This window comes from Sus scrofa, chromosome 1 (assembly GCF_054392235.1).
Source record: "Sus scrofa isolate SSC_HxYL_T2T_F1_AM1 chromosome 1, Sscrofa_HxYL_maternal_Yorkshire_Landrace_v2.0, whole genome shotgun sequence".
NCBI classification, from domain to species: Eukaryota; Metazoa; Chordata; class Mammalia; order Artiodactyla; family Suidae; genus Sus; species Sus scrofa.
The window spans coordinates 117,245,383-117,260,480 of record NC_139383.1 but is presented as its reverse complement, the minus strand read 5'-3'; the positions used below and the strand labels follow the sequence as shown (position 1 = coordinate 117,260,480).

General features: G+C 41.0%; 1 protein-coding gene across 1 annotated transcript in view; it reads left to right on the top strand.

The window, feature by feature from the left end:
• The window catches only part of SNX1 (sorting nexin 1), a 40,056-nt gene that overhangs the window by 18,344 nt on the left and 6,614 nt on the right, over window positions 1–15,098 (top strand). The window contains exons 2-8 of the mRNA XM_021093910.2: window positions 354–465; window positions 4,509–4,636; window positions 5,682–5,748; window positions 9,989–10,032; window positions 11,941–12,082; window positions 12,719–12,797; window positions 13,215–13,290. Coding sequence (XP_020949569.1) covers window positions 354–465; window positions 4,509–4,636; window positions 5,682–5,748; window positions 9,989–10,032; window positions 11,941–12,082; window positions 12,719–12,797; window positions 13,215–13,290 — 648 coding nt within the window. The remainder of the gene's footprint in view (window positions 1–353; window positions 466–4,508; window positions 4,637–5,681; window positions 5,749–9,988; window positions 10,033–11,940; window positions 12,083–12,718; window positions 12,798–13,214; window positions 13,291–15,098) is intronic.

Here is a 15,098-nt window from a genome sequence, read left to right as displayed (position 1 = left end):
AACATTTGAAATAATAAAGGTCATCAGCTGAGGAGAAATGCATTTGGACAGATTCTTTTGAGAATTATCTGTGTCTACACGTACCCACATTGGCTTCATGTGCTTTGGGGTAGGGCATTTAAGCAGAGTTACGGTTGTTAGAAATGAACTCTAAAATGTATGAGTATTTTACCTCTGTGATCATTTGGGCAGCACTTAACATCGCTAATAATGATTTGCTGCTTACTGAAGTGGCTATGATCACTGTCTTCTGCAAAACACTTGGGGGAACAACTAAAGGATGTATTGGAGGTCACTTTCTAGGTTTGTTTTTAACAGCACTGTTTTATTCAGAATTATCTCTTTGTTTTCAGAGTAAGCCCCAGTCTCCAAAGAGAATTGCTTCCCTTCTTCCCATCAACAATGGCTCCAAAGAAAACGGTATCCATGAGGAACAAGACCAAGAGCCACAGGATCTCTTTGCAGGCAAGTATGGACTCAGAACTTAAGCTACGAATCTTTTAAGCAGCTGAGTTAAAGTAGAAAAGCAACAAAGTGTGTGTGTGTATGAGAGAGAGAGAGAAACATCTCGGTAAGATACTATTGTGGAGAATTCCAAAACATGTAAAAGGCAGTCCCAACCATCAAATTCTTACAAGTTTAGGGGGTAAGACATAAATATACAGTTATTTAAGAGTGCAAGCTAAACAAATTGTTAAACAGTCATACAAATGTGACCAAAAGACTGACCTGAAGTCATGGGAGCTCAGAGGGGCCTGTGGTGAGACTAAAGCAGTGGCTTTAGATTTTTATGACCAAGATTCATAATAAGAAATACATTTTGTGTCATAATCCAAAATATATATGCATTTCTATATAAAACTAAAAATAAAAATTTTATTAAGTGATTTGCCCTTACTACTTTCTGAAATTTTCTGTTGTTTCTCTTTTTTGAAATATCATCTACAACCGGAGTTCCTTTCGTGGCACAGTGGTTAACGAATCCGACTAGGAACCATGAGGTTACGGGTTCAATCCTCGCCCTCCCTTGCTCAGTGGGTTAACGATCCTGCGTTGCCGTGAGCTGTGGTGTAGTTTGCAGATGCGGCTCAGACCCCGCGTTGCTGTGGCTCTGGCATAGGCTGGCATCTGCAGCTTCGATTAGACCCCTAGCCTGGGAACCTCCATATGCCGTGGGAGCGGCCCAAGAAATGGCAAAAAAAGACAAAATAAATAAATAAATAAATATCATCTACAACCAGTTGAATCACTGTCACAATTTCCCAGTGAATGAAAACCTGAAGTTTAAAAAACACTACTATAGACAGGGTTTCTTAGTCTTGACACTATTAGCATTTTGGGCTCAGTAAATTTTTTTTTTTTTTTCCCTTTACTATATCTGTGGCATGTGGAAATTCCTGAGCCAGGAATCACACCCTCATTGCAGCTGCAGCAACACCAGATCCTTAACTCATGGCACCACAGAGCAACTTCCATGGGCTCAATACATTTTTTGTTGAGAGAGATTGCCCAGTTCTTAACTGGGGATGATTTGCACTCCACCCCGCAGGATTTTGGCAGTGGTTGGAGACATTTGGGGTTGTCATACCTGACTGCTGGTATCTACTAGGTAAAGGCTATGGATGCTGGTAAACACCTTACAGTTCACAGAACAGCCCCTCCCCAAAAGAATTATCCAGGAGTTCCCTGGTGGCCTAGCAGTTGAAGATTTGGTGTTGTCTCTGATATGACCTGGGACATTGCTATGATGTGGGTTCAGTCCCTGGCCTAAGAACTTCTGCAGGCCATAGTATGGCCAAAAGAGAGAATTTTCCAGCCCAAAATGTTGGTAGAACCCTCATTGATAAACTCTGGTCTGATAAACTCTGGTCTGATTTTGTGAGACTTTTTGGAGGAAGCAGGATTTATGTAGAAAAAAGGAAAAAGAATGAAAATGATTGAGCAAGAAGTACAAAGTGCATTTGAGGGAGTCAATAAACTTGGTGAGCCAAAGCAAGGGCTTCTCAAAGACACCATGGAAGATAAAGCTGGAAATGTTTAGGAGGATTTTAGACATCAATAATAATTAGAATTTGGAGTTCCCATCGTGGCTTAGCAGTTAACAAACCCAACTAGCATCCATGAGGACGTGGGTTCAATCCCTGGCCTCGTTCAGTGGCTTAAGGATCCTGCCTTGCCATGAGCTGTGTTGTAGGTTGCAGATGCGGCTCAGATCCTGCGTGGCTGTGGCGTAGGCCAGTGGCTACAGCTCCCATTAAACCCCTAGCCTGGGAACCTCCATATGCTGCGGGAGCGGCTCAAGAAAAGGCAAAAAAGATCCAAAAAAAAGAAAGAAAGAAAATAGTACCATTTTGAGAACTACATTCTACAGAAGAGTCTAGCTTTGAAATGGAGGGGTTGGGGATGAGGTAATGAGTTTGGGTTTTAGATATTTTAACAAAGGGAAGTGCCCTGAAGATATTTTAAACTATTGTACTTTACGAGGAGAAAGGGGAAAGAGCTGGAGAGAGGGGGAATCACCTTCCTCCAGGTGGTCATTGAAACTGCCATGTGAATGAGACCCTCAAAGGCGAGAATAATAAGGAAAGAGGGCGATGAGAGGGCAGAGGGTAAGGCCTTTGAGCTCTGGTTGGAAAATTAGAAGACATGAAAGGGAAGAGGTTAAAAGAAAGAAATAAAAATTTCCAAGATCTTCCCGTTCCTTTACTCTCTGAAATGTAAATGCCCACTATTCATCTTGATGATGCTTATATTTTAGATAAAGTTTCTGGAGAAGAAATGCAAATATTGAAGAATCTAGTTATATGACAGATTGAAAAGAAGGTTTTTCTGCCTCCAGGAGTTTAACATTTATGTGATCTGCCCTTTAAGAAGACCTGAAATCTTAGTGGGACTGAGTTACCTCCATGGTTAGGTTTTATGTACATGAACATGTAGAAGATCTTTATCAGGAACATATTTATTACTAATGAGAACTCTGATTTACTTCATTCCCCGACTGTTTTCATAAACAGATGATACCTGCCTCACTACCAGGGAAGGAACATAAGATATCTATAGAAAGGAGTGCCTACAGTGAGGTATTTAGAAGTAGTTTCTCAGGTGTTTTAGATATTGACTGTGAAAATTTAAATATTCTGGTATTTCCTACATGATTAGTTTTGTGATAATCGGAATCTCTGTGATGGAGTCCAACGGCTTTTCCATTACTCTTATCAAGGGTACAGAGGAAAAAAATCACTTTTGATGTAAGTTTTGGCATTTGACTTTCTATAAAAAACACACTGCTTTTCAAATAGCTTTTAGTAGCACTCTCATAAGCCAGAGGTTGTAAATGTTTAAGTTCCTGTTTCATTTTCAGTCACTTTTATTGGATTGGATAATTTAATTATTTATGAGGGCCTACATGATGTGAATGTCTTGAACATACTTTAGTTGGTTGCTTGCTTCAAAGAATCCTACCACCCTAACATGTTCATTATGCATACATTTTGTGTGATTTGTACTCCTACAGTAGGGTCAGATTATATGACAACTTCTCTTTTCCTAATAAGGAAAAGAGTCCTGATGGGATTCCAACAGCCTTGTTTATAGGCATGGTTCACTTTAAATGATTATAACATTGATCTAGGACTTGATTATGCCTTATAGACCCCTCTCTCTGATTTCATTTTAGCTCCAAATGAAAGTCTAGAAAAGAGGAGTTCCTGTCATGGTGCAGCAGAAACGAATCCCACTAGGAACCATGAGGTTGTGGGTTTGATCCCTGGCCTTGCTCAGTGGGTCAAGGATCCGGCGTTATTGTGGCTGTGCTTTAGGCAGGCAGCTACAGCTCCGATTAGACCCTAGCCTGGGAGCCTCCATATGCTGAGGGTGTGGCCATAAAGAGACAAAAAAAAAAAAAAAGTCTAGAAAAGAGAAAAAAACTAACAAAAAAACAGCTTTCTTTACATTCCATTAGGTTAAAACTGAATACCAAGTTTGGCCAAGTCAAAATAGATATTTAGGTTTTTTCCCTATTAAAAAGAAAAAAATCTGAGCTGTTTTGGTTTTGAACTTATAGCTCCATTGCTGCAAGCTGAAAGCGCATCCTATTATTTGCCCAAGAAATATTAATGCCTAAAAATGGTACATAATGCTCTTTTAAAAGTCCCCTCTCTGGAACACTTAGGGAATGAGTTGTTCTATTCAACTGAGATTTTTCCCAGATAGACAAAGGCAACACTTAAGCACATTTTTTAAAAACTATTTTGATTAGAAGACTTTTCAGATACTACACATGTCTTTTTATCCCCGTTGGACAGCATATATTAAACATAACTTAATCTTTGCCAGATGATCTAAAGCTAGAATTGTGAACAATTCTTAAACTGTCATAAAGCAACAGTGTCATCCTCAGATGTGGCAAACAATGCCTTTCCCCAAGTGTTACTATGTTGATCTATTAGGTCCATTTTTTTCTAGTTTTTATGACTCTTCCTTCATTATAAAATATCAACTATTTTTAGATGCCACAGTGGAGCTATCCTTGGACAGCACACAAAATAATCAGAAGAAGCTGCCAGCCAAAACGCTCATTTCTCTTCCTCCACAGGAAGCCACAAATTCTTCTAAGCTCCAGCCAAGCTATGAGGAGGTGAGAATGTGTGCCATTGGTCTTCTTTTGGATGTTTAGGGCTGTGCCACCAGTCTGAAGTTCAGTTGAGTTTGAACCTTGAGATAATATTTATGACTCTTGAAGAAGACCTTTATGCTTAATGGAGAGCCAGAATCCAATAGATACTTTTTCCTGGGGAGAGTATCTATTACCAGGAGGATAGCACAGAGGCTTTCAATGGCCAGTAATATTTAGTGTCTGAATCTCCCATATTCAAGAGTAATAGCCATGGAGTTCCTGTCATGGTGCAGCAGAAACGAATCCAACTAGGAACCGTAAGGTAGCAGGTTCAATCCCTGGCCTTGCTCAGCGGGTTAAGAATCTGGTGTTGCTGTGAGCTGTGGTGTAGGCCAGTAGCTGAAGCTCCAATTAGACCCCTAGCCTGGGAACTTCCATATGCTGTGGGTTCGACCTTAAAAAGCAAAAAAAAAGAATATAGTCACTCTCTTCTCCTTCCCTCCTAGCCTAAGGCAAATCTTTCCAAACCTAGTAATTAGTCATTATGATCAAAGTAAGGTTTTAAGAGAATAGATGTAACAAAGACCTTTGAGCAGATACCAATTTAAAATTGTGGAAGTTACCTCATTGGGATCATTAGTAATAGACAAACACTGATGTGTAAAAGGATATATCTTAGTTCCCGTCGTGGCGCAGTGGTTAACGAATCCGGCTAGGAACCATGAGGTTGCGGGTTCGGTCCCTGCCCTTGCTCAGTGGGTTAACGATCCGGCGTTGCTGTGAGCTGTGGTGTAGATTGCAGACGCAGCTCGGATCCAGCGTTGCTGTGGCTCTGGCGTAGGCTGGTGGCTACAGCTCCGATTCGATCCCTCGCCTGGGAACCTCCATATGCCGCGGGAGGGGCCCAAAGAAATAGCAAAACGACAAAAAAAATAAATAAATAAAAAATAAAAAAATAAAAGGATATATCTTGATGATAGTATATTGTTACAATGGTAATAACAAGAGTAAAACTAATAGCCTTTTTGGCGGTGTTAACTCTCATGATTTGTCTTCTCTTTAAAAGCTAGAGGAAGAAGAACAGGAAGACCAGTTTGATTTGACAGTCGGCATAACTGATCCTGAGAAAATAGGTGAGTGTACCTGGGACTCCTCGTGATGTTAGGATGTGGCTGTGGAAGACATGCTTAGCTCGTCTCTAAATGGTTACCTCCAGAGCTGAACCTAGCTAGCGTGAAGTACTTCATTATTAGCTTTCCTGTGAAACTATGCCCCCTGCTAGTCTTCCAAGGCCAGAAACAGCAGTTACTAGTGCTTCTTTAGGCTTTCTTGGCTTTAGGAAGAAAAATTAGAAAATCAAGTAGGAGGAGAATCCCTTTTTATTTTCCTTAATTTTTTTTGACCACTCCCATAGGATGCAAAAGTTCCCAGGCCAGGGATCAAATCCACGCCACAGTAGTGACAGTGCCAAATCCTTAACCCACTAGGCCACCGGGGAACTCCTTTAAAAACTCAAACATTGCCTTCTCCCACAGAGTTGTTGAAACCATTTTACTCCCTAAAAACAATGTTCTAAAATTTGGCATGCTGGCTTTATTTTTCCCTCAAGAAATTTGTACTTCTTGTATATAATTTATCATGTATCCTTAATAGTCTTAATAAAATGGATAAGTCTGCATCTCTCTTTCATAGGTAAAGATTAAAGGACCCAAGCTGAATTTTAATCATGTTGAAATTAGATTTTCAAAAAGCACAGTACTTAACTTTGGCCGGAATGTGGATTTTCAGGACAGCCTTCCTTGTCCCAAGCTTGTGAGACCTTTAAGAGAGCAGAGAGCAACAGGCCTGGACTTTGCATGTTCCAGATTTAGTCCCTGGCAGAAGAGGCTGCACGGAGCTTTTTCCTCCTGTTAAATAGGGGCGATGTTTATATGATTAAGAGGAAAAGTGTGATTTCCAATTCCATCTGTTGTGAAATAGGAACAAGTTTTAGAAAATCTAATGAGACTGTATGCCAAAATGGTTTGCTATTAAACTGTGGAGTTTTACCTTTCCTAGGATGTTTATGAACATCTTATACAATTCGCTTATCCAACCAGTGATAGAGGAAATTGAGAACCAATAAATGAAATGTAGCTCTCCTGACAAGTCAGAACACATGGTCCGTGGTAGAGCTTGGACCAGAACTTTGGATTACATGTTTAGGGGTCTCTCTTGCCTGTCTAATATTTATGAATATTCTACAAGCACATTGATTTTAGGCTACTTATTAGCTGCCTTAAATCTTGGGTAGACTAAAATAAATTATAAGTAAATAGTACTAATTGTTTTAACATTTAAAAATCCTGATGTTTGTACCAGGAGAGGAAGGAACTGTGTTAGTTTCCTAGGACTTCTGTGACAAAGTACCATAAATGGAGCAGCTTAAAACAGCAGAAGTTTATTCTCTCCTGGAGGCTGAAAGTCTGAAATCACGGTATTGGCGAGGCCATGCTCCCTCAAAAGGCACCAGCAAAGGACTGTTCCCTGCCTCTCTTGTAGCTCAGGCATTCCTTGGCTCACAGATGCATCACTCTGATCTCTGCCTTCATTGGCACATCATTTTCCCTTTATGTGTGTCTGTCTCTGTCCAAATTTCTCTTCTTTATATGAACATCAGTCATCCTGAATTATGGCCCACCCTACTGACCTCATTTTCTCTTGATTACTTCTGTAGAGACCCCATTTTCAAATAACATCACATTCTAAAGTTAGGACTTTCAGCATATCTTTTTTAAGGAGACATAATTTGACCCATAACAGTAATTTAAACATCCGTGGATCAGATTTATTTAAACACAAATCACTTTGGGGCTTAAGCCTTTGTCCCCTTGTGCCATGGCTATACTGTGAGTCATGTTGATGCCAAGAAACCAGCTACTTAAAGCATTTTCATATTCAAGGCCTGATCCTTATAACAGCACCTTCTGTTTGTGTAGACTGTTTATTCAACATGCGCTTCTCATTCCCACACATATCTAAATAAATTAGAATCTCACTTCTACCAGGATATTGCTTTTGAGAGCCTTGGTAATTGGCATAGGTCATTTCCTGCTTTCTGAAATTATTAAGGAAATTAACATAAATTTAAAACTACTGCATTTCTAGAACATTTTCCGTAATTTATAAGCTCTGGACATGCAAGTATGTCCCTTTTCTCACACATTGCCTCAGTAAAAGCAGTGGTAAGCAAGGAAAATGTCCGAAGATCCTACATCACTACTGTGTTTTATGTATGTTTGCACTTAAGTCATCCCTTGAGGCACTAAATTATGGGATTGACCTTCTAGACATTTGACCATGACTGTCCACCTGTGAATGAAATTTTAAATACTTTTTCTATAAAGTAAATGCAGATTTTTTTTTCTTTTACCAATGGTAAGATCCTTAGTAGTAGTAGGCAATGTAGTATAAGTGGTTTAAAAGAGAACTAATGGTAGTTATCAATATAAAGTAATTTCTAAAGCTTAGCTTGTGATTTCTGTTTTATATATTGCTTTTCTGGTAGGGCTTGGAGAGCTAGAGAAAGCAAGCCCTCTCCCTGTACGCTCTCCAGCTTCCCTGTGTACTTTATAAAAGCAGTTATTCTTGGAGTTCCTCCTGTGGCACAGTGGGATCAGTGGCATTTCTGCAGCCTTGGGATGCAGGTTCTATCCCTGGCCCGGCACAGTGGGTTAGGGGTCTGGTGTTGCCACAGCTGTGGGCGTAGGTCATGACTGCGGTTCAGATCTGATCCCTGGCCCAGGAACTTCCATGTGTCGCAGGGTGCCCCCCCCCCAAAAAAAAATGCAGTTATTCTCAGCTGTCTCGGTGAAACCAGGTTCTAATATATGACCTTGCAGATCTAGAACTGCACCTTCCCCTGAGCCCTCACCCCAGGACCAGTTGAGAGGCTTACACAGCTAGTTAATTGTTGACCTAGGTTTTTCTGATTGCTGTGGGGAAGAATCAAGGCATGGGAAGGAAGGGGACAAAAGCAACCCAAAGCACCAGAACCCAGCACTGGAGCTGTGTCTGTCCTGAGTCCAATGTGTGTCTTTTCACTGCTCAGTGAGTCAATAGTGCCTTTATGTCCCTAAGTGGTCAAGGTCAGGACACTACCAAAGAGAAAAACAATTTCTTGAATCCCAAATTATTTCAGTCAAAGGCTTTTTCAGGAAAATAATTCCTTCAGGAAAGAGAGATTTGTGTGACATCAGGCAGCTTAAGTGTCTTCTTGCCAGGCCCTTTGCTCTGCCTGAACATGCTAGATGAGAGGGGTCAGTGTCCCCCCAGCACCAATGGAGGGGCAGGGACAGTATTTCTAAAAGAGCAAACCAAGCCCAGAGCTAGCTTAGGGTAGAACTACTTGTTTCCTTTTACATCATTTGCTTCCTTCTCCTCCTCCTGCTGTATACAGGAAGAGAATTGTTTGGATTTAGACAGATGTGTATAACCAGCCCAAATATTGGCACTTGAACAACCAATGGATTGTCACTATCCAGTGCTGCTTTGTGGAGGGTATAAATGGAGCCTAGCTTTGGAACACAGGGGACTGACTCTCTTGTCTAACTCAAATTGGGGCCCAGCCAGCATCCATGGGGGCATGAAATGTGCCACAGAAGCCCTGAGGCACAGTAGGAACTGGATTATAGGATCGTGTACATGGCTTGGAGATGAAACAAGTATCCCTTCTTATACATGGCTCCTGTGGCTGGCTTATGATTCCTGGTTAAACGTTAGCAAGATTAGGAGTTCCCGTTGTGGCACAGCGGAAACAAATCCAACTAGGAATTATGAGGTTGAGGGTTCAATCCCTGACTTTGCTCAGTGGGTTAAGGATCCGGTGTTGCCGTGGGCTGTGGTATGGGTCATAGACGTGGCTCAGGTCTGGCGTTGCTATGGCTATAGCTGGCAGCTGTGCCTCTAATTGGACCCCTAGCCTGGGAAACTCCTTATGCTGTGGGTGCAGCCCTAAAAAAAAAAGGAGTTCCCGTCGTGGCGCAGTGGTTAACGAATCCGACTAGGAACCATGAGGTTGCAGGTTCGGTCCCTGCCCTTGCTCAGTGGGTTAACGATCCGGTGTTGCCGTGAGCTGTGGTGTAGGTTGCAGACGCGGCGGCTCGGATCCCGTGTTGCTGTGGCTCTGGCGTAGGCTGGTGGCTGTAGCTCCGATTCGACCCCTAGCCTGGGAACCTCCATATGCCTCGGGAGTGGCCCAAGAAATAGCAACAACAACAACAACAACAAAAAAGACAAAAAAAAAAAAAAAAAAGCAAAAAAAAAAAAGGTTAGCAAGATTAGCCCTGCTTTGATTGTAGAATAATCCTTTCCTGCTTTCTTGTTCTCTCATAGGGGATGGTATGAATGCCTATGTGGCCTACAAAGTTACAACACAGGTGAGTCCAGGTGACCCTGCTGATGGCCACCTTAATAGACTTGGGTGCTTATACCAAGAAGATCATCACTCAGATTATTTCTGGGTATTTCTTTAGTTTCTTTGCCAACATCTTCCTTCAAGTTTACTCAAGATGGAACACGTCTGCATTCCCTTGGTAATTTCATCTGAGCCTTTCCACTTTCCTCCCAGAGAGCTAACACTTCAGTGTGAAACTTTGTAAGTTTTATTAAGATATGTGGTGTATCTGATATAGTCCCATCCCTCTTAGGAGCTATGTGGCTTAGAGCTAGTTTGGCGGATCTCCCCAAACTATATCACCTGTTTAAAAAACATCATTTCTTCTCCAATTTCCTGTGTGGAGCTTCTTTTAATGCTTTCCCTACCCTTTTGCCCCTCGGGTCTGGTCTTCCTTTTTTATATATTAATGCATACAAAACTTAGGTAATGTTGTATGCAGGTTATGAAGCATAAAAAAATGAAGCCCCAAACCTATCACCAGTCTTAAGACGAGTACCATAGAATCCACCTACATGTTTCTCCATGTTCTAAACCCTGCCTCACACCTTAGAGGTGAATACGCTCCTGAGATGTCTCTCATTTCCCTTATAAAAAGTCCTCACATAAGTATCTCTAAACAGTATGCTGTTTTGCTTTTTTTTTTTTTTTTTGAGTTTCATAAAAATGGTATCATGCTAAAAATAGTGCTTTCTGTACTAGCGTTGTTCCTCAGAACCATCCATGTTTGTGTGTAGCTGTGGTTAGCCCAGTATGTGATTACAGCGTATTATCTATCTACCTTCCTGTTGTGAATATTTGGCATGTTTCCAGCTTTTGTAATTAAGAGCTATGAACATTCTTGGACACATCTCCTGATGGGCACGTAGAAGAGTTTTCTTTAGTGTATATAACCAAGAGTAGTTCCCCTGGGTCACAGGTGGTGCAAATATTGAAGAAAAGGAATTACAAACTATTTTGTAAAGTCTTTGTACTTTTTGTAAAAGTTCCCATTGACACACTTCTTTGCTAACAATTGGCAAGGCTAACAATTTTGCCTCTCTGGTGAGTAAATGATCTCTCAATATGATGTAGGCCTAGTCTTTTTTACTAGAAGTTTCCTTTATATTATCTACTTGTTGGCCTGCCTCCTGTGTGCTGGATCTTATGATACTGCACAGGTTAAAGCGTCTACAGTGTAGACATTTCATCTGATCCTCCCCCTTAGGAGTGCTGTATAGTCTTTTCTTTAGTTTGGTTACTTTAATTCCAGCACCTATAATAAGTCACTGCACAATGGATGGGTTATAGATGGCCATAGATTTCCAGCTTTAAACTAGATGGCAACATCTCTTTCCTTAGAGCAAGGGCTCTTAACTGTGCATGAAACTGAATTTTATGCATTTAAAATCATTATTCCAAGAAGGGCTTCTTAGACTCCCAGACAGTTAGAGGGGATTATAGCTGAAAAAAAAAATTTTTTTTTAAATCTCAGCCTTGGGGTTCCTGTCGTGGCTCAGTGGTTAACAAATCCGACCAGGAACCATGAGGTTGCAGGTTTGATCCCTGGCCTTGCTCAGTGGGTGAAGGCTCTGGCATTGCCTTGAGCTATGGTGTAAATCGCAGACACAGCTCAGATCCTTCATTGCTGTGGCTCTGGCGCAGGCTGGTGGCTACAGCTCCGATTAGACTCCTAGCCTGGGAGCCTCCATACGTTGCGGGTGCAGCACTAGAAAAGACAAAAAAAAAAAAAAAAAAAAAAAGGAATCTCAGCCTTGGAGAAAGTTATTTACCAAGTGGCTAAAGGACAGGGAATTGGGAAAAGATTCCCTCAATGTCAGCCATGACTTTCAAGATACTCATTCACCCCCTATTTGAAATGAAAGTGCCTTCTGTTTTTTCTTTCCCCAAGACGAGCTTACCAATGTTCAGAAGTAAACAGTTTTCAGTGAAAAGAAGATTTAGTGACTTTCTGGGTCTTTACGAGAAGCTTTCAGAGAAACACTCCCAGAATGGCTTTATTGTCCCTCCTCCACCAGAGAAAAGCCTAATAGGTAAGTCTGTAGTCTTTAATTGGGCCTGGATTTTTTCCCTTTCCTTCTTTCTACAATATACTTTTTATTTAGTATATGAGACTACTTCTAATAACAGTGTACAATCCTGCAATTAGAAAAGAAGTATTTCCATCATTTTCCTATAAATCACGTAAGGGCTAGAGAAATGGCATGTTTTGACATGATCCCTTTCCTTGGGTGCAGTGGGAGATTCTGGTTTTAGCTTCCACAGGGGTGTGTGTGTATTTATGTTGGTATCCAGGAGTCTTAAATGATTGCTGTTCCCTCCAGATTGAAATGTACTAATTGGATGGGGAGAAGTGATGGGGATGAAGAACCCCCGCCATTCCCATTAGTTGATGTCTACTAATTTATATTCAGTCCTGTGGCCCTCTTTTAGAAAACATATGCTCTGCAAGTCCCAGAGTTTAGAACTTTCAACACTTTGTGACTCATTTGAAAATATGATTGTCATGTAAAGAACCTTTTGTTCATGCCTGCTCATGACATAGGAGGGGCCTTTGGTTGCATTTTATAGTGCTGTCCTCATTGCCTTTCCTCCTATGGACTTTTTTATAATTTATCCTTTTCATGATGATTTATGGGGGGTTTTTTGCTTTTTAAATTCCATTCCAGGAATGACGAAAGTAAAAGTTGGGAAGGAAGATTCTTCTTCTGCAGAGTTTCTTGAAAAACGGAGGGCTGCCCTAGAAAGGTAAGTACTATACAGGTATTTTCTAGAATGCCTTGAAGACAAGTGAGAAGCTAAAACTGAGTCTTCTTTGTAAGACCTTTGCTGGAGTTAGTAGTGTTGACACTTGAGTGAGTAAAGAGTCCCAGCTCCTGACCTTTCCTAAGTTTCTTTTCTTTCCCTGTCCTGAGTGAACAGAAATCACATTCTCCTTCTTCACCAGTCGAATACAAATGGTCTCTTCCTGAGCCGTTATTTTTCTTCCCTTTTTGGAAATGTGAAGGGCATGAACTTGTATGTTCTTACAAACAGAGTCATACTTAAGTGCCTTATCTGTGGACTTTTTAAAGTAATGAAAGACATTATACCCCTGCCAGCACTGTATGACTCCCAAACCTTGTGAGTCCAGGTCGACTAACCAGATAATTACTTCCCCTGTAGGTACCTTCAGAGGATTGTGAATCATCCTACCATGGTACAGGACCCTGATGTCAGGGAGTTCTTGGAAAAAGAGGAGGTTAGTATTGTACAAACTGAAATTCATAATTCACATTTGCCCCTGTGAATTGAAACTAGTTCATTCAACAAATAGCTGAGCACACACGTGTAGCCTCGGCTTGGACTAAACCCTAGTTTGTAAGCCCCCAAAACATGGCAGATATCTCTCAGCCTTTGAAATAAAAGAAGCTCTGCTTGCAGTCAAAAGTAACTGGTTGTGGAAGTCACACTACAACCTAGTTTGTTTTACTGCATCAGCAGTGATCTGTTTGAAAAGTCCTTGGTATGTCTTTCATAGGTTACTACTTGGCTCAGTTTGTATGCTTATTTTGTGCCAGGAGCTGAGGGGTGTTGGTTCAAAACCAGTTACCACAGACCACAGAAATGCCATGTAGCAGAAGCATTGATTCAAGCAGAAGATGTTTTCAACAAGCTAAGCATAGGCTATTCATGATTGTTAAAAAACTAGAGACAGCTCATTTGCTAAGAAGAATTAAGAAAAATATATCAATACAACAAATTCTTAATTTTCATCATAAACAGAAAGTATACAGAAATTCATTGGAAGCAGGTATTAAACGAATTACAAAAAGTAAAACATGAAATAGCATAGAAATACAGCTGTAGAAATACCTTAATCATTAAGGATCAAGAGAAATGCTGGAATAAAAAATGTATCTCATAGGAAAGAAAACTAGAAGGAAATAAGTGATAGGGTAGGACTGTCATTTGGTATTTATTTATTTATTTTTATTTATTTATCTTTTTTAGGGCCACACCTGAAGCATATGGAGATTTCCAGGCTAGGGGTCGAATTGGAGCTACAGCTGCCGGCCTAGGCTACAGCCACAGCAACGCCAGATCTGAGCCGCGTCTTTAACTTAAACCACAGCTCACGGCAACGCCAGATCTTTAACCCACTGAGCAAGGCCAGGGGTCGAACCCACAACCGCGAGGTTCCTAGTCGTATTTGTTTCTGCTGTGCCACACGGGAACTTCTCATTTTGTTTTTATTTTTAACTTTGTTTTCAATTTACGTATCGTGTTACACTAATGAAGAAAATATGTGGGTTCCTCTCCCCCCAACCTCCTCCATGAACTTTTTTAATTAAAAATTCCCTGTTTAATGCTTCAAATCTTTTCATTTCTCCTCTGGGATTTCTAAATCCATTCTTCCCTTTCATGCCCTCATCCTCACTTGGTACCCCTAGAACAGGGTTTGTCTATAGTGGCACTGTTGACACTCTGTTGGGGGGCTGTCCTGTGCATTGTAGGCTTAACAGCATCCCTGGCCTCTACCCCCTAGATGCCAATAGACATCTGCCCCACCCCCACCACTACCCCTAGTTTAAGAACCAAAATTTATCTGCAGGCATGGCCAAATGTTCCCTAGAGGGCAAATGGCCCTCAGTTGAGAACCACTGTCCCAAGAGTTCTGGGTACTAAAATCTAATTGTTCCGCATGGTCTACTATATATGCTATGGAGTCTTCAGCACCCCTTTTATGCCTTAGGAAAGAAGTGGGAAGACTAAACCAGTCAAATCGTTCCTGAATATTTGGCGTGCTCGACTTAACTAGATTGTCCCTAAAAGTAGCTTCAGTCTGAATAAATTATGCTCCTGTCCGTGGACCTTTGTTCACTGAGGAAAATCTGAATAGAATTTCAAACACTTCAAAGTGTCTCATGATGTTAAGGCCAGCTGTGTGCAGAGTATGCTAATCCAAAAGAACTTTTTCCTTTTAACAAAGCATGTTTGATATTTAAGCAGTTCATGCCTGGATGGGCACACAATCTCAATGAGGTCACCTGGACACATAATACACTC